The sequence below is a fragment of the Oculina patagonica genome, chromosome 6 (genome assembly GCF_052425735.1).
Source record: "Oculina patagonica isolate OP01 chromosome 6, crgOcupat, whole genome shotgun sequence".
Taxonomy (NCBI): domain Eukaryota; kingdom Metazoa; phylum Cnidaria; class Anthozoa; order Scleractinia; family Oculinidae; genus Oculina; species Oculina patagonica.
Genome location: NC_135763.1, coordinates 16214382 through 16233081, shown reverse-complemented (window position 1 = coordinate 16233081; position 18700 = coordinate 16214382). Strand labels below are relative to the sequence as shown.

The 18700-nt window shown below is 38.4% G+C and overlaps 1 protein-coding gene and 1 pseudogene across 1 annotated transcript; one reads left to right on the top strand and one right to left on the bottom strand.

Moving 5' to 3' along the window:
• Positions 1–229: 229 nt before the first annotated feature.
• LOC144656018 (uncharacterized) lies at positions 230–15678 on the bottom strand. The gene is made up of 16 exons (XM_078516228.1): positions 15540–15678; positions 13414–13534; positions 13202–13299; positions 12591–12732; positions 11871–12052; positions 11095–11266; positions 10589–10770; positions 9681–9837; positions 8715–8857; positions 8179–8332; positions 6771–6952; positions 5829–5973; positions 5113–5294; positions 4456–4627; positions 2145–2288; positions 230–922 (listed from the first exon to the last, which is right to left on the bottom strand). Exons 1-16 carry the CDS (start codon positions 15554–15556, stop codon positions 659–661), a joined length of 2457 nt encoding a protein of 818 aa, XP_078372354.1. The 5' UTR covers positions 15557–15678; the 3' UTR covers positions 230–658.
• On the top strand, positions 2794–3881 carry LOC144657461 (uncharacterized protein KIAA1958-like; annotated as a pseudogene).
• Positions 15679–18700: the final 3022 nt, after the last annotated feature.

The following is an 18700-nucleotide window of genomic DNA, read 5'->3' as shown; positions in this document are numbered from 1 at the left end:
ACACACTTGTGGTTCATGAGTCCCATGTAAAAGAGACTCACCGATACCCAGCACTCAGTGCCCCGTGTATCTGTTCATGTCATTTGGGTTCGAAAAACATACCCTTTTCACGATATTGCCTACCCGTCTTTGCCTGAAGCTACAACAGTATTTACTGAGACAGAAAGTTATAACCCTACATAATAACCACCCTCTCTCATCTAGGTCGGCGATCTAGACTAAGTGCCTACCCGTCTTTGTCTGAAACTACAACAGTATTTACTGAGACAGAAAGTTATAACCCTACATAATAACCACCCTCTCTCATCTAGGTCGGCGATCTAGAATAAGTGGACTCTGATCGCGGGAAAACTCTCGGCTCAAGTACAACTACAAATAGTGAACTCTGATCTTAGATAGCTTGTAAAATATTTGGGTTTTGTGTATTTGTGTATGTGTTTACTTTTTGCGGCTTTTATTTTAATTTTGTTTTGTTTTTTGTTTTAACCTTTTCTTTTTTTAAAATATTTAAAAATAATGTTCTTGTTCCTTCTATTCATTTAGGACATGTGATTGAAACAATGAAAGACCAGCTTTCTTCGTGCATGTAAAACATATAGTGAGTTTCCCTCACGGAAGACGTTTCTGACGACTTTTCTCTTGATCGGACTGATCATAATCAACTGTAAAAGCAAGCATGAAACGCTTTTGTGATCATTTGAAAACAACAACAGTTTCCGTTTTCGGCACGTTCGTCCTCATCCTTGTCACGGTAATCACTCAACATCTCCTTTGTGTCACGCCATCTCTTGTTCAGATCTTCCAGTTTCCCTTCAACAGCTTCTGTGGTGGTCATGTTAAGTGACTCGCTAGTTATTTCTTCACCAAGTTTGTTGATGTGTTTCATCTTAGCTTCTTTCTTTTCTATCTCTTCACAGCGCATCTTGTGGAAAAAATAAAAGAAATTTAATTAAACTTTAAACATTTTATGGTAAAGCCAAAAGCTCTCATTCCAATTGCCTAAGGGAACCTTTTGCTAAAAAAATCTCATTATAACGCGAAATGTGATTTTTGCCTTTTATCCCGTCTACACTAAATCTTAAATAATTTTAAACTTCTTAAGTAAAATATTTCTTTTTTGTTAAAAACTTGCTTTATACTGACTTAGAGACACCTATAATGAACACCTTAAAGAAAGGGCCAACGAGCAACACAAAAAGGGATCCTGGTGGATCTGATCAGCAAAATATATAAATACTAAAAAAGGAAGGCTGACCGTACGGTAGGCGGAATAAGGTAGCATGAAAATATTGGGAGGAAAATATACTAGTTAAATCCGCCTACCGTACGGTCAGCCTTTCTGTGCTTCTGTTTGTTTGTTTGTTTGTTTTCGTTTTTTTTTTTTTTTTTTTTTTACTCCTTTAATAAAAGTATAGTAATAGTTAGAAACCCAGCGGGGGTACCCCGGCTTGTAAATGACGGGGATGATCGAAGGATTTTTTTTGTTTGAAATTTTCGATTCCGGGATTTTTTTGAGTTGGAAAATTTGGCAAGTATTTTTTGGGATGACTTGATTTAAATAGGGATTTTTGAGGGTATTAAAAACGAACTAAAGTGCCTTGGCGCGGCCGTGGCGTATATCTGGAAATTTAGGGGCAATTTGACAAGGGATTTCTTTGGGGGTTATTTTTGGTCCAGGGATTTTTTTGGGTAATGTCGGAAGACTAAGGGATTTTTTTGGGTCCTGATTTTTGCCTCCATTCGATCATCCCCGTCATTTACAAGCCGAAGTACCCCCCCCCCCCCCCCCTGGGGTTAGAAAAGCCGTTTCAAAACTTAGTGTTTTAAGAAGGCGGTAATAAACACCAGTCTCTTTGGTATGAAGTGGCCAGAAAAATTACTACCTTCCCTAAAGAGGAGTTATTACGTTGCAGATTATCCCTCGGTTCTTTGTCAGGTCCCCATCAATTTGCCAATATTCATTTATACCCCTAGCCGGGTGGAGAGCGGCTTTGTGAGACAAATGTTTCAATGCCCACTGCAAACACAGGACAATAGCCCTTGCCAATTTAACCCTTTGTAATAAGATTTCAAATTGTCTGTTACTTTTTTATTAGAGACGATATCTATCAAGTTTTTGAATAGAGGGTAAATCACAGGCCAACCTTGATTTGCTGAACTCTTTTAGTGACTTCATTGGGATCCATTCCCACGTGGAGCGAATTCACTAGCTTCTCGGTGTCGTTCATCCAGCGGTTCATGGACTGGACTTGTGTATCAAAATCATTCATCTTCGTCTCTAGAAACGTCTACAGAAAGAGTTTATGGTCAAAAACAATGCTTCATTTTAAGGGTGAGAATAGGAAAATCGTTATGCATACAGCGTTCACCAGGTATGCTAGCATCTACCCGTAAAAGAGATATATAATGAGGAGAAACAACGCAGGGTTGATGGCCAAAAAGACAGTTTGGCCAAATGGCCAAAAAGGAAGTCCAAAAAGAAGTTGTATTAAGTCCAAAAACAAAGAAGTTGCCCGATATTTCAAAGAAGTCATGCTAACGAGCACAACCTCTGTGCCCTGTATCAGCTTTAAAGGGAGTAATAAGAAGAAAATTTTGTACAGACCATTTTGTGGAGAATAGAAGAAGTGTTTTATTTAGCGTTACATTTACTTTATAATATGAACCGTGAATAGTCACATCTAACGTTTTTTTACGACAATGGATATAGATCCTTTATAGTGATTGGGAAAATGATTAATTAAAAACTGTTTTACAGTGGAACCCCGATATAACGATATGCCAAGGGGGCAGTAAAATTATTTATTTCATAGGTACTGAGATTTACTCATGAAAATCGTAGGGAGTAAAAATCGTACTGATTCAGAGCTTAGCCAATCAGGAGCACAAACGACAAAATTTCACTGTGAAAAAATATCGTTCGTCCAATTAGCAACGCGAACGACGAATTTTCACTGGTGATGAATGAACGTATTGAAGGAAACGTCATCCCACAGCCGTTGCCGACAAGAAAACCCGCGCTTTGAAAAATGGCCGAGGGAAGGTTTGCTTCTGTTTCATCAGTTGAAGAATTCATTTTAGAACAGGAAAACAAAAACACCGCTCAAAAAACTGAACGAGATGTAAAATTGCTTGAAAGATTTTTGATAACGAAGAAGGAAGACAGAAAAATAGAAGATATTCCGGCTGTTGAGCTGAATGAATACATCAGCCAATTCATCATTGCCGTCCGCACCAAAGATGGAAATAAATACGAGCCGACTTCTCTTCGAAGTTTAGTGGCTAGCTTCGAAAGACATCTGAAGAAAAAGAGCTATTCTGTAAGCATAATCAACGACTTGGTGTTTGAGAAAACCAGGAAAGTTCTACAGTCTAAACAAAAGCAGCTAAAAAAGCAACGAAAAGAAAATAAACCGAAAGCGTCGGTAGCTTTGACAAGCGAATATTGTGCGAGAAGGGTTTGCTCGGTATGTGTAGTCCCGAGGCACTTCTAAACACGCTCTGGCTAAACAACACTCTTCACTTCGGACTCTGTGGGTGCCAAGAACATCGTGATATGTGCTAGGGAGTAAGCTACTGAAAACGGCAAGCGGAGTCGAGTACTTGGAGTTCAATGAAAGACAAACAAAAACTAGAACGGGATCCGACTGCAGAGATGTCAGAACCGTACAGCCGAAAATGTTTGCGACCGACGGAAAATAAATTGACTGAAATAAATTGTGATTTATCTTCTTGACTTAACTTTGTTATTGGCATGGCTTCCTTTGATTAACAGACATTTGACTTAACTTAAAAATTTTGAATGCTGCAGATCTTTGATTTACTCAGTTGTTGAGCACTTGAATGGTTTTACAGTGTCATTTATTTGTGCAAATAAATTTGTCTACTCAGTAGCACGGAAAAGAAAATCTCAGTACCTATGAAATAAACATATTACAGCATGGAAAATGCTTTGTACGATTTTTATTCACTCGTTGATACGTATCAGAAAACTCACTCGTTCGCTACGCTCACTCGTTCGTTTTCTGACACTACTCAACTCGTGAAAAAAAATCGTACGCGCGCACTTTCCATGAAGTAATCTCTATATCGTTATATCGAGGAATCGTCATATCAGGGTTCTTTCCCATACATTTTACTTTTGCCGGGACATAACATATTCATCGTTATATCGGGAATATCGTTATATCGAAGATCGTTATATCGGGGTTCCACTGTATTTACCAAATGAAACATACCATAACTTTTTAATACATTGAACAGAGTCATACAGTTAGAAAAACAACAAATCAATTGAGAGTGGCTGTGCGTATCTTAAGTTACATTTTACCAGTATGGAACTTTTTTACCCAGACTTCCAGTTTTCTTCCGTGAGGGGTGAAAAGCGGCGAAAGGGACATTTTAGCAATTCTGCAAATACTAGGGGTTTTCGGAAATACTGAAAATCGTCCCTACCTTGGAAGAGTCCAATTCTGCGAATCCTTCATCAGAAATGTCATCAGTAAGAAAGTCATCCAGGGACGCTGCTAGCATACTGTAATCATCACTAATCTGGATCGTTTCTTCTTCCACTTCTAATGGCGATTCATTTCTACTCTGATTCAGCTCAAGAAGCTCTGTTCCAAGCCTAGAAAGAAAATAAAAGAATGCTATTTATACACTCAGAAAGTTTTTTTTCTTCAAAGTAATTAAACTACCTGCTCTAAAGATTTTTTGGAATGGTCATACACAGGGCTTCATGCACAGACTGTGACTTTTTAACAGTTCTTATATATTTTACTTGATATTCTAGTGAGTGGAAAATAGACGAGTCAGTTGCTAACTATTCCAAGAGACTTCTGATGCTTGTAATGGATTGACTTAAAAGTGACGTTTTACCATCTTTTCAAGCCCACTGCCCAGCACTTCCGGGTTCTCAGAAATGCCTCTAAAGTACTGGTGGCGTGTTTTTAACCTCATTCGCCAAACATTTACAAAAGGAAGAATATAAGGACGCTCGTGAAACCCAGCTGTCTAGGAGGGTAGATATTGTGACGCTCAAATCAAGCTTTATGAATTTTCACCAGCATATTTGCGCAGTACTTAACAAATTTCCGCAATATTTATATTTACCTATCTCCATTCTCCCTGCAGATATTCCTTAGCCGCCTTTGTCTTTCCCTAAGAGCACCTGTTTCCTCATGAACCTTTTCAAAAGCACTTTTGTCCATTAATCCTTTCTCCAACAAGTTGTTCGTTGTAACATTCACTTGGTTTATTGAGGCACTGTACGTGTCTAGGTCCTCCATCAGCCTCTACATAATAATAAGAAGGGTTCGTTAGGTTGCAGTTCTGCGTATTGTTTGGACACTTTTGGTATTTCACACGAAGTAAACATTCGCTCCACTGGGTGCTCATAAATATTTTTTCAAGACAATTTTTACCATTTTGGTGATACACCTATAGGTTGATTTTATTGCACTATTATGAAAATCTTCATTTCCACGACCTGTCTTTGACGAGAACCCTGTAGGGGGGGAGGGAGATACATATCCCATTTACCACCCCAAGGTTTGCCCAAATCCCATTTCCCAGCCTATTGTTATCCCAAATTTTCAAAATCCCTTTTCCAGATCCATGTTTTTTCTGATTGCCATTTCCAGTGACCAAATCTCAGTCCCAGTGACCCAAACTCCCATTTTCCCAGTGAAAACTTGCCCAAACATCATTGACAATTGGTATTTATATTGTAAGCATGATGAAATTACAAGCTGTTCACTCTTCGTAAACATTAATGAAACAGTAAAAAGATGAGATAACAATCATAATACATATGTAGCTATTTTTACCTTCTGTTTGAGTATATTTTCCTCCAGGGACAGACGTTCGTCGTCGTATATCTCAGGTGTGTTAATTTGCTTCTCGATTTTATCAAAGTCCTCGTTCATCTTCTGTATCGATTTGTCGTTAAGATCCATGGTGGCTTTAATGATGCTACAACGTACAATTATGAAAGAAAGAACAAAGTTGATATTGTTACTGGAGTCTACAAGCATGTTTATTACTCTAGGCCTCGCTACCAAGCTGAATTTTGATGTATCGAAAGAGGCCTATTTGAATTATGTGTTTGCTTTGAATACGCAATTGCTGAGATCTGTAAATGGTCTGAAACCTCTGTGCAGCGTTTTAACCAATCACATCTGCTGTTTAACAACCAATCAGAAGCAAACCTAACTGTGATTTGGCACACAACGTTTTACAGCGACTCAGGCTTGGGTTATATTTCCAAAGTCTCGCAACCAGCGAAAAGCGCTTTAAATGCCAAAGGCGTTGAAGGCCAGGAACACATTTGAGGATTGATTTGGTTTGTTCTCATTGGTTGAATCAGAAGCAGGAGCACTTTCAGTGAATTACAGAGTGTAGTTAGGTAAAATGAAAAGCAATTGAAGTTACTTTCGACAATCAATTGAAAACCGCTCTATGGTCACATGAAGTTATATATTATAAAACAGTGAAGCTACAACCATCGTCAAAATTGTTGGCATGATTACCAAATTAATTCCTTCTCTCCCCCCTCCCCTTCTCAATGTCGAGCTCCTGAATATATTGCACAAACAATCCTTAGCCACAATGGGTTCAACCTTGAAAGGGGGGAGGGGGACCTCTTAAAATGTTTGCATGCGCCATTGAAAAAGTTTAAGCGTCAAGTTTCCGTACTTTCATCTTCTTAGCGTAGGCGTTCCAACTACTTCTGTCTATAGTTGTAGCACATGTAATTTGATTTTTCCTACCGATCCTTATTAACGACGTGTTCTCCCCATAATTCTTCCCATCTCTTCTTTAGATCTTCCACTTTCTTTTCCAGGATTTCACAATCTGTGTCGTTAAACAGGCCATCTTCTTTAGCTTTCTCGAACTTGTCTACTTCTGACTGGAATTCCGATCTTGATTGCTTCAGGTCTTCTTCGAACCTCTAAAAAATATATTTTCAATAATTAACTCACAGTTTTTGGCGACTAACAAGAACGTCAACATTCAAGATACTACCCTTATTTCAATACAAAACTCAGGGTGGAAATTGTTTCAAAACCTAACAGAAGAACGGCAGTGATTCCAAGTAGAATCAAAAAGAAATGCAGCCTCGTTTTTCATTTTTTAACTCGGAAAAGAGTTGTAGTGGGCGAAGTGAATTCACTCCTTCACTCCTTCACTCCATCACTCCTTCACTCGTTTCCTGTTAGACATATGCACGCAATGCGTGCAAGTGTTTTAAGGCCTCTAGAGAATTAGACCTTTTCTCTGATACCTAGATTTCTTGTTAAATTACATAAAATTAACATGCTTAGTCACCAACCGAAATATTGTATTAATGTCAGTTTTCTTGAAATAATATTATATTTATTCAGCTATTAAGCCGAGACCGTAAACCTTTGGTTTTTTAGAACCAGTTAGAAAAAAACTAACCCAAAACACTCAGCTAAAGATGAATTTATTTCAGTACGATTTGGTGAAAAAAAAATCGCTCGACTTATAGCCAATGATATTATTATTATTATTATTATTCGTTACCTTCAAATAACAAAAAGGAAAAATGAAAAGAAAGAAATCAATTTGCAACAGATGGGAACTCTATCTCTTGGCCTTTCGGTCTGCTCTCGATCAGTATTTGATGACAATCAAAGTGAAGTAAACAGAAGTTTGAAAAGTATAACATCATTTGTATAAGCAAACCTTTATTTGTCAGTTTGTTGTTTTCGATTCTTGTTTCATAATAACTTTTCCGAGTTTAGTGGCTTATAGCCACTTTTAGTTATTTTTATTTATTGCCACATCTCCCTCAATATGTTGTTGTACGTTGTTCTCGTTGCCATCATTAGGTAGCAAAAGTTTCTCTCATAGGTTAACTAAAAGCCAAACGGAATCATTCTCGTCCCCATAGCCCTTTCGTTTCCCTTAGCCGGCTGGGCATTGGCACGAGAAAACGAAGGGCTCTGGGGAAACAGGATTTCCAGTCCCCAGAGCCCTTCGTTTTCTCGTGCCAAGGCCCAGCCGGCTAAGAGAAACGAAAGGGTTATAGGGACGAGAATGCAAACAGAATACACTGAATGCCTGAAGGAGAGCACATTCGAAGGTTAAGAACAACCATAGTGGTAAAAGATGACACGTTTGTACAGTAGATCTACGTATATTCCCACTCACCATAATAACGTCCAGCTGCTTTTTAAGTTCGTTCCCAGTCGATCCAACAGCTGAAAATTTCTGAAGCGATTCCTCGTCAAGATCATGAACACGCTTTTCACATGACTTTAGAGACAAGTCAAAGGATTGAAAAGCCTTTTTCTGTTTCTCCAACCTGTGGGTGAAAGACGATTATTTTGTCTTAAAGATCACTCGTATGATCCAACATAGACAACATAAAAACATGATCATGATTATAAAGGCGGAATGAACTGAAAGACCAAGCTTTGACGTCTACCAGAGGAGGGAGGGGATGGTGCAGTGGTAAGAGCCCTCGCCTCCCACCAATGTGGCCCGGGTTCGATTCCGGACTCGTCGTCATATGTGGGTTGTTGCTGGTTCTCGTCCTTGTTCCGAGGGTTTATCTCCGGGGTCTCCGGTTTTCTTCCTTCCAACACTACCAAATTCCAATTCGATCGGGAATACACGGACCCACTAGCTTATAGGTTATAGGTTTTACTATTTTTTTTATTTATTTTACTAGTAGATGCAATTACCTCAGCTTATCCTCTTCAGATTCTTTGTCCGTTGTCATAACAACTTGTACCGGATCCAAGGAAGCATTTAAATCCACTGACGCTGAACTTCTAACAACTTCTGTCACAGATACTTTAGGTCTTCTATCAACAGTAATTGAAATCTAAATGATGGGAAACAAAGAGTGTTTATCGGATCAGGTTATGATACTGCAGGTATGATTCCATGCAAATTTTACGAGGCAATAATATTGCTTACCTCCAAACGATAGACCGGATTCGTATTCTCGGTATTGGACTGGAACTAGCTTGCACTAGAGGCTAGTGCCGTAAAAAGGGATTTTAAAAAAGTCTTCACCCGGTGAGAACTTCTTGGATTTGCTTTCAAAAAGGTTACCCGCATTAGCCTCCAGTGCAAGTCAGTTCCAGTTCGAAATGTAAACTATTAATATGGTCTGTAAAATGAGTCACGAAATCTGATAACATATCTGGAAAAATTAAGTAACAGTATAGTTTAATGTGAGCTGGGCCATTTACTAGGTTCATATGTGACACGCGTCTTGCAACTTCAAGCTCAGCAATGCCGAAAGCATGATATATGTAATAAATGAGAGATGGTAAATGAGATGTCGTATGTGACCTTAGTAAATGGCCCAGCTCACTACGAGTGTCTAGTAGCTAAGTTGGTTGGAGCGCCCAAACGGTATTCTTGGAGGCCATGGGTTCGAATCCCGTCGGAACTCAGAACTTTTCTTTGTCCCACGCTCGCGTTACATTTCATTTTTTCTCATTTCATGCACCGAGCTGCATTTACCATCTGCCATTTAGTTTAATACATGATTATTTAATATAGTCGAATGTTTCTTTTTGGATACGCCTCTAGGAAAAACGGGTTTGAAGGGATTCGAGTTAACACTCTATAACAAAAATAATCGAGTCTATCCCTTAGCACATTATTTCACTAACAATTTATATGCTTTGCACTACCTTAGGTTCGGTATCTTTTTTCTGTTGCACTTCACGTTTCTGTCGCATGGATCTCTTTCTTCTAAAAGATGAATTTCTGCGCGAACTAAATCTTCGAAGGATGGAGTGTGTCTGCCTCGCCTTTCTTAGTCTTAACCTGTTAATCTCAGCGTAAATCCTGCAAAAAGTAAATAAAAGATCTGTTAAGTCACCTCTACAGTTCAGTACCTATCAAGATGAGGTAAAAATTTTGTAATTTGTTAGTGTTTGCCATAATTTTTCGCGAGGGGACGGTGGCCCCTCTTTTTCCTTGGATTTCTTTTTAAACAAAGTGTAACCATCTTTGGAGTGGTATGGGGCGAGGTGGCACTCTAGCCGAAATCTTTAAGCTCCCCCCCCCCCCCCCACCTCTATTTCTTTAACTTATATTTATCATTAATTGCTGGCAAGAAAGTAGCCAACTATAATGTTGGAATCAGGGTATGGCCCTGGAAATGGGATCTACACGTAGCACATTCTTTTTCAACACAGCGTTCAAGAACGTGAGACAACTACATGGGAAATAGAAATAATAAGTTTGTTGTTGCCACTGTTGTTGTTGTATTAATTTTATAGCTCATTTACAAGGGTGTGTTTCTTTGGGTTGATCCTAATCAGGATGAACGATCCAAGATCACTCGGATCATGGTGCCTCGAAGGAACCGGTCAATCCGTGCCGAACGTGGACTCTACGGCTCCCTTGATGCACCGAGTGATTTTGGATAATTGATCGGACCATCCCAAAGGAACGTACCCAAGTTATCTATTCGATTTCTTATGTTTGTGAATTTAATTTATGCTTCTTGAGCGCAGTCTAGCCCTATTTTAAAAGATATTCTGTGGTTCTTTTTAGATACCCCTGATCAGTGTGCATTTGTAATATATCTCACCGGTCCCGGCTTGCATTCAGACGATTATCAATCGATTCCCATTTTGCCACCAGAACATTTATGACGCGTTCCAACTCGTTGGCGTCTTCCTCGTCTAGCCGACCACTCTTCATGAGTACAACTGCTATGTCGTACATATTGTGCAAGCTGGTTTTAGCTTTTCTGAAGTTGTCCAGCACTCTCTACAACGAAGAAAAATATGAAGCGTTCAATCTTTAAGTTGTGATAAGATTACCGGGTAGAGAATACGACTATAAGCTGGCCAAGGTTACGATTTTGGAGAAGAAATAAAATACAATGATTTACTCTGGTCATAACCCGGCGGACGGAGACCACGGTCAATGGCAAATTCAGTTATGTCACAACAATGAATTTTCTCCAAAGTGGTATCCTGTTGAGATCTTTAAGAAAATGACTGTGTAATATTTGGCATGAGTGCCAAAGCGGTAGATAACGGGCAAAATCTGAGTCCTCGTGTAATCGGTCTTTTTTTTTCTAGTGCATACCTGATTTTCATGAAGTTGCAACCTCACTGCTCGAATCGTCGTTCCCAACTTATCTGGTTTATCTGCATGAGACTCGTATTCCACCAACCACGAATCTGCGATCTCAGAATTATTAAGCCACAGATTCAGCTTTGCATATTCCATCTGCATCTCCAAAACAAACGCTTCAATGCTAGAAAAAATGATAAAATTGTAAAAACGTTATACTTTAAGCGGAAGTCGTCTGTGAAAAGGTTAATTTGAAGGGGCAAAAGTATCCGTTTAAAGTTGAAATAAATAATTTTTATACTCTTAAATATTAGCAAGATTAAGTCTGAAGGGGATTCGTCGAGTCAAATAAAAGGTAAAATACAAAAAAAGGAAATTTTCCTGTATCTTACGTACAACTAGCAAATTTACGTCTTTTCTTTCCAATGGCTGGAACACAGGGTAAGAGTAACTAAAATATCAAATAAAAAATATAGCCACTACTCTGCGATAAAAATGCATGAAACTCCGTCATTCTTTAACTTTTTTAAACTTTGTTCAACTTCCAATTTCATTTACATGTTTGAAGAAAAAAGGACAAGAAGTCAAGCTGATATCAACCTTTCGTTCCAGGAAATGTTTGGCCAAAGGGCAAAGGGAACATTTTTAAGGCGTATGATACAAGTAATTTGTCTTTGTCCAGAGGCCATCAGATGACCACTGACCCAGCACAATGTTGACTTTCTCGAGAAAGTATAATCCAAAAAAATGATTTGATATTGTAGATTGCCCAGCATCTCTTTTCGTACCTGCCACACGTGTTGGCGACGTCACCACAGAGTACGTTCCAACGAATGCTCATTGCTGCCAGTTCCTGTCTCGTCTTCTCTTCTTTATTTTTGGGTATTTGTCCTCCCTGTAAGCTTGTATTCCCAGACTTCACCACTTGATTAACTGGCTCCGCTTGAGCTGAGATTTCGCCGATCAAGCCCTGAGTAAGGAGACCGCAAATTACTTTAGTACCTTTTTCTGGCGACAAGGTACGCATGTATTCATTATGATAGCGTTAGAATCATGAGATCAATAGCCGCTGTTGTTGTTTTTGAAGATAAAGACTAGATAACAGTCTGAACAGTTATTCGGCAATAAAAATTCTATTTTATCTTTCCCTGAAACGAAGCCTCGCTCAACTTGGTTCTTAGTCAAGACGCCCTCTGTTAAGAAGACCTGGTCTCTCATTTTAATGGCAATGCTTTCACATAGCGCATTTTTCATATGCATATGTAAAAATGTGCTTTACAGTTCGACTCAGGGGTGGTCTTTGGATGTCAGGTGGACGTATGGTAGCCGCTGATAACACCCTGTACATGTAAACAGGAAAGACCAAAACAAAACATCGCCTTCGTCCCCTATACTATTTTCGAACAGTTATTTAGGCTGCAAAAAGGCAAGGATAAACGTTTAGAAATAAATCACGAGCTTGGAAATAATAAACGATGAATGAACAGAAAAGGCACAAGAATTATTACCTTGTAATTTGTGATGTCACTTTCTATTTTCTCAAAATGAACGCATTTTTTTGATTTTCTTCTCCTCCCAACAGCCGCTCCTTGAATCTTGGATTCTTTGGTATTCCTCTGTTTCTGTATTTCTCGGAGCGTTTCCAAAGACCTGAAGGCAACCGTTATATGTGAGGCTAAGTCCACAACTGATTTATATTTTACTAATCCTTGTAAAAGTAAAAGGAGTTTCGATGGAACTTATTGTAAAACTATATCTTTCACAGCGCTTATTTGCTAAAAGCTCATAAGCTAATTCTAGTTTATTTTTAATGATAAATTCTATCAGTATTAAAAGATTTTAAATGGATGATTTTAACCTCGCAAACTCTGTAGGTATTCACAGAAATTTTGTTGGGCAACACAATTGACTTGGATAGAAAATTATGCTTAGTCCCAGAATGAGATCAGAGGAAACCATTTGCAAAGGGTGTGTTTTTCTGTGAAGAAGAGTGGTAAGAAAAAGACAGGCTGAACGCTGGTCTTGTTAACAAAGTTGATTGAATTCTTAAGAAAAAATGGATCACTCGCTCTTAAAATAAATTAATATAAATTACGTAGTCAAGAAAGCCGTTTCTCACCTTTCGAGTTTTGCCAACCCATCAGGGACATTATTCCTTAGAACAACTTCATCACCTCTTCCAGTTTTATGTGTCTTGACTGAAGAGCTTTTACGGCCCTGTGATAAAGTGAACGAATGTATATGTAGGTTAGGTGAAAAAGGTGGATCGTGATTTGTTATTAATAAATGAATATACATATAACAAAAGTATTTAATCTACCATTAACTTACTTTTGATGCAAGTTCATTTGTAGAAAAGGTTTGTTTCAACGCTCTTGTTTCAAGGCTCTTCAAGGTACGACTTAACTTGGACAACTGTTCCTTCAGACCCTCGTAAACTTGCTTCGTGTTGCTTGGGAAGATAAAGAGTACATGTACATACATTTAGAGTTTCGAAAAATGAAAACGAAAGACATATTAACTTGGCTCAGTGTTTTCGATTCAGGGGAACGTTTTTCAAACGTTTTCTTTTCAACATTGCCCCTCCATGAACCTCATTAGCGGACCTTTCCTGGCCATGGTCTAAGCATTAATGTAAAACTGAGTTTACTGAGTTTTCTTTACTTGTTTACCACAAACATTCATCTAAGTTCTCATTCAATTTTATGACCGCACAATATTCTAATCTTGCATTTACAAATGCGATGCCATTTCCCAAAAACAAAACATGATTCACCCAATTGCTAAAACACCACTAAACAATAGCCAGGTAAAAGCAAATTATGCTGTGTTGCATCATTGCGTCAGTAGTTGGAATCCCGTTTACCCAATGATAAAAACACGTTAAAAACAGGTTAATGTTGAACAATTAATTCTTTTTTCTTCTAAATACTCGTTTCTTGTTGCCCCAAATTCGTTAAAATTGTACATAGTTGTACAATACGACTGACTATATTTGGTTACGTTCAATTCTAACCTTTGTGCATGGGCAATTGGCGCATTGACGCCACATTGTCAACAAAAGTACAATTAGGGAGCGATTGACGTCATCAAAAAGGTGAAAAAATTTCGAAACTTGTAAATGTTATAGTCAAAACACCCCAGTAGACAGTTATCGACATTTTAAAATAAATAGTATTTCAAAGAAAAACAGTTTAAAACAGCTCCAAGATTTAGCCTCGCAAGTTTGGGATGTTTTAACTCATCAACTTTCAATAAGCCAAACAAAACAATGCTGATCGAATTTGCCCCTTGGCTTCGTTGGATAAACATTCACCTTGATCTGCATCTTGCAAGCAGTCATTTGTGGATAGAGATTACGTTTGCTTAGAAAATGCCATCCAAAGTTGTTTTCACAAAAGTTTTTAACCTTATCAATAATCATAATAAAATTAATAATTTTCAATTACATTTAAGTAGTTCACAGAAAACCAATATATGAAAACAAAACCAAGCACAGTGGTATAGATACGATCAGAGGTTGTTGACATTTCATGGTTAGGTGATTCCAATATTTGTACTCATTGAGGCTTAAATGTCAACTTCTGCGCAACCTTTAATTCTTTCAATTTCTATGGATGAAAGACTTGGTCTTGCGTTTGACGCAAGCCAATTGCATAGTGCAAATTCCATATTTTTCAGGTAAACAAACATGCTCTTGATCATGCACACATCCTCCAAAATAAAATGCACTGTTCTATTGCATAAAGCCTTGAACCTTTTTTCGTATTTTTACCAAACATTCACTTTCATTGTGAAATTTTAAAGTCCAGTTTAAGTTATCGCTAGCTAAGCGTATTTTTCGCGCCATTTACCAGAAGGTGCGAGAGCTCCGTGGATACCAGCAGTTTTTGACCAAAGGAAAAAGGCGTTTAAAACCTTAGAACGACTTAAAATGACCGGCAAAGGTTTCCGAACCTATCACAGCTTACGGTTAACGTTCATATAATAAGCTCGTTGCAGCATTGGCAATATATTGACCGAGTGAGGTAAAGAGTTTGTTTTCAATACGCTAAGTGATTGGTGATAAATATCAAAAAGTTAACACAACGTTTTTAAATCAAATAGAAATCAAGAACGCATCTTAGCAAATCCGGCACCATTCAGCGACACCGGTTAAGTAAATATTTCGCAATAGATATTTATTTTAACAGTTTACCTAAACTTCTAGTCGTTTCGATTTAAACAGTAAACTTTTACTACATAAGAAAGAACTTGTAAAGACGAGTGTGCTTTATCAACAAAAGACTCCAAATGGTCTTGAAGAATTCGTGTTTTCTTTGCAGTGGTGTCAAGGCAGAACGGAAAACTTGTGTATTGAAGCGAGTATCCAACCGGATCCAAATATCACTGTGCATCTTATTATCAAAATTAACACGCTTGCGGACTCAAGACGTATAGCTGAATTTTAAACTTACCTATTCTTCGAAGCCATATCAATACAGGTTTCTTTAAAGAGCTGACCGAGACACTATTTTACAGGTCGTGCGTCTGCCATAAAAGATGAAAACACGCAAATAACAACCGTTTTGCGAAACAACAGCTTTTGAGACAACGCTGTTAGATTAATGACATTCAAAGGAACTCCAAAAATGCATTCATTTCCTTTGATTTTAAATTCAAATGAACAACGCACAAAAGAAATGTTTTAATGAACTATTATAATAAAACAATAACAATCACATGTTTAGCCGTGTTACCATTAAGCTGGATTTTTTAAAACAATTCTAATTGTTTTGGAGGACATTGGAATGCTTATTCTATCTTGTTACAATACAATATTCGCAATGCTACCGTAATTTGCGGTGAAAAAAAACTCGAATTTAAGTATTCAACAAAATGAGAATTATTTACGTATGTGTATGGAGGCTAAATGAACCGCTAAGTCTTCAAGGTCAGTTAGCCTCCAGTCCTGCTATGTGTACTTAATAGCGGTAAAGTTCTCATTGACGTAATAACATAAAAAACTTCAATACAAAGACTTCAATTGAAGGTTTCGACATCAAATCTTATGTCACTTCATTCTTTGCTTCAGTTTTCGTAATTCACGACTGTAGATTTTCCATAAGCGTGGTAAAAAAGCCTGCAGACAATTAACGCTGTTACAAGGCTGTGCCTCGCTGAGATAACTTTTAAAGAAACAAACTTCCTTTATCTGCTCTCCTGATGTCGCTTTTGTTTTTAAGTTCTTTAGCAGCAAGAAGAAAAATACGATTGATTAAAATGGGCCCATGGGAGCAATCGGCAATCAAGGCGGCACAATTCCGGCGCGAACCACGAGACACGAGCGGCGGGAGAAAAGGTAAAAATAACCTTTCTCACGCCGCGCACTGTACCATGAAAAGGGAGCTTAAGCACAGACGGTTTTGAGCCACGGACGGCAACCTGAAGTCGAATTTTCCCTCCTTTAGCGTGCATTCTCGACTTTTCGTCAGTAACATCAATTTACAAGTGCTGAAAGATAGGCTTCTCAACTCATCCGAGGAGGTAAAAACGCGCGGTGATTCAAAAACGTATGTGTTCAATAAGAAATCCGTCAGCCCGATAGTGATGTATAATGTATCAGGGGCACCCAACGGAATATTTCGTTAAAATATCTGTTCGGAAGACGATTTGAGATCTAGAATTTTCGGAACATTCATTGTAAATTTTTTGCTTGCCTGCCTTTCCTAGGATTTTCGAATATCTAAAAAATGGTATAATTGTTCATTTTTGACGGATTTTTCAAAAAAAGGCCACCTAGAATTTTCGGGAGCCTTTCTCTGGCTGGAATTTTCGAAAAGGTAAGTTTTCATCCCTATAACTTTCGGATCTAGACTTTCAGCTAGGAAATCCGGGATAAAAGGGGATAAAAATATGCCTATATCTACCATTTAAATATACTTAAATACGTTCAACGGTGCTATCTTTAAGCGGTTTTGAACTATATTCTCGATGGGTGCCCCTGATGTATGCGAATAGAATGCCTCCTTCTTTCCATTAGTGCCTTCCTCTTGATATCAACAAACACTTAATCCTTGCTGGTCTCTGTCAATCACTTTTAGCACTTTTTTGTCAGGAATCATCGCTTTTCCATACCAAAATCGAATAGGACTTATCACGGTTTTCGACGCCGTCTTCACGAGTAGGCAAAGCGGGTAGAAATTACAGTGTTTGTATGGGAACCGCGTCAATTTGCGGGAAAAAATATAGACAAATGTATAAGAAATTAAAAACGTAACTGAACGCGTACGCTGTCTACCCAAGAAACATCCTTTAAACTCGGCGAATAAAATCTTTTGCCTAGTATCTTAACTTTATAATTCATAAGTTGCCCAGAATTCAAGTTTTGTAAAAGATATTTGCCGTTGGATTCCCATGCAAACACTGTAATTTCTAACAGCGTTGGCTACCCGTCAAAATGGCGTCGAAAACCGTGATAAGGCCAATTTTGACACAATATTTGCGAGACAACATTACGGCACTCTTTTCTTGGTCATAAGTGGTTATCAATGGTTCTTCTATTTTAGTGATCAAAAAAAGACGGTGGGCTCAGTTTCCCTGGTTTGCAGTCGAGTGTTGTCTTTTGTCTTGATATTTTGTGAACTATGATGCCGAACAACTGTGAAAGCCGAAAGCAGGGTCACTGGATAAGTTTCTAATGAAGTTACTGTGTTGTGTCACCCAGCAGGGGAATCGAAAGCACTTCGGAATCGAGCCGGTTACATCAACGAAAGTTTGATTTGATTTATTTCATCGTTTAAAGTGAGCTGAAACAGGAAAGAAGTAAGTTCTTGTTGTCTACGCTACTGTTTCTAATAACCAGAGAAAATATAATTTTATACTTTTCCCAATAAAATGACTTATTTTAATTCCCGTATACATGCATAGGTCAAAGGATTTCTTAGAAAGAATAGCCAATATTTTCCTCGTTCTTCACTTTTCATACCAAAATTTCACGAGTAAAGATAAATTTTGATTGTCATTTGGAATAGTGGGGCTTCATTTTGAGTCATGACCGTCACAAAGAAGAATAGCATAGTCATGTTGTCTGGTCCCCGTTGCATTCTTTCGGTAAAAGGTGGGAAACAGGGATCGCGTGGCTTGACGGTTAGGTAGCGAAATTCTCTCTAGACCCCGCGCGCTCACTTTTTGCCTCTCCCCATTTCCCAGCCTAGGCCTCTGCAGAGGAGAGAGCTTTTCGAGTGCAACAGGCCAACAGAGGCGACGTGTACCGCGTTCCTTTTTTATTATTCTAGTAACTACTTATAACCAGGGAGTCGTTGTGTCATGGAGAAAATGCTACAAGTTCTTCGTCTCTCGCCGGGTAGAGAACTAAATCTTATCTAATGAAGATGAGTTGTTCAACATGGCACGAGCATGGGACAACGAAAATATCTGAGTCCCCGACGGGAATCAAACCCATGGCCTCCAGATGCCGGTTGGGCGTTCTAACCAACTGAACTACGAGAGACTCGTGGTGAACTGAGCCATTTACTAGGTTGATATGTGACACGCGTCCTGGATACTGCTAGGATCAGCAAGGTCGAAATCATCAAGTGTGTAGTAAATAATAAAGATGGTAAATTTTAAGCTCCGT

Bases quoted from the DNA above. Each gene is read 5' to 3' on its own strand.
- LOC144656018 (XM_078516228.1), bottom strand. The intron at 5,974-6,770 runs GTAGGAAAAATC...TGTACGTTGTAG, and splicing joins CACGTCGTTAATAAGGATCG to CATCATTAAAGCCACCATGG. The intron at 923-2,144 runs GTTGGCCTGTGA...TTTTTCCACAAG, and splicing joins AAAGAGTTCAGCAAATCAAG to ATGCGCTGTGAAGAGATAGA.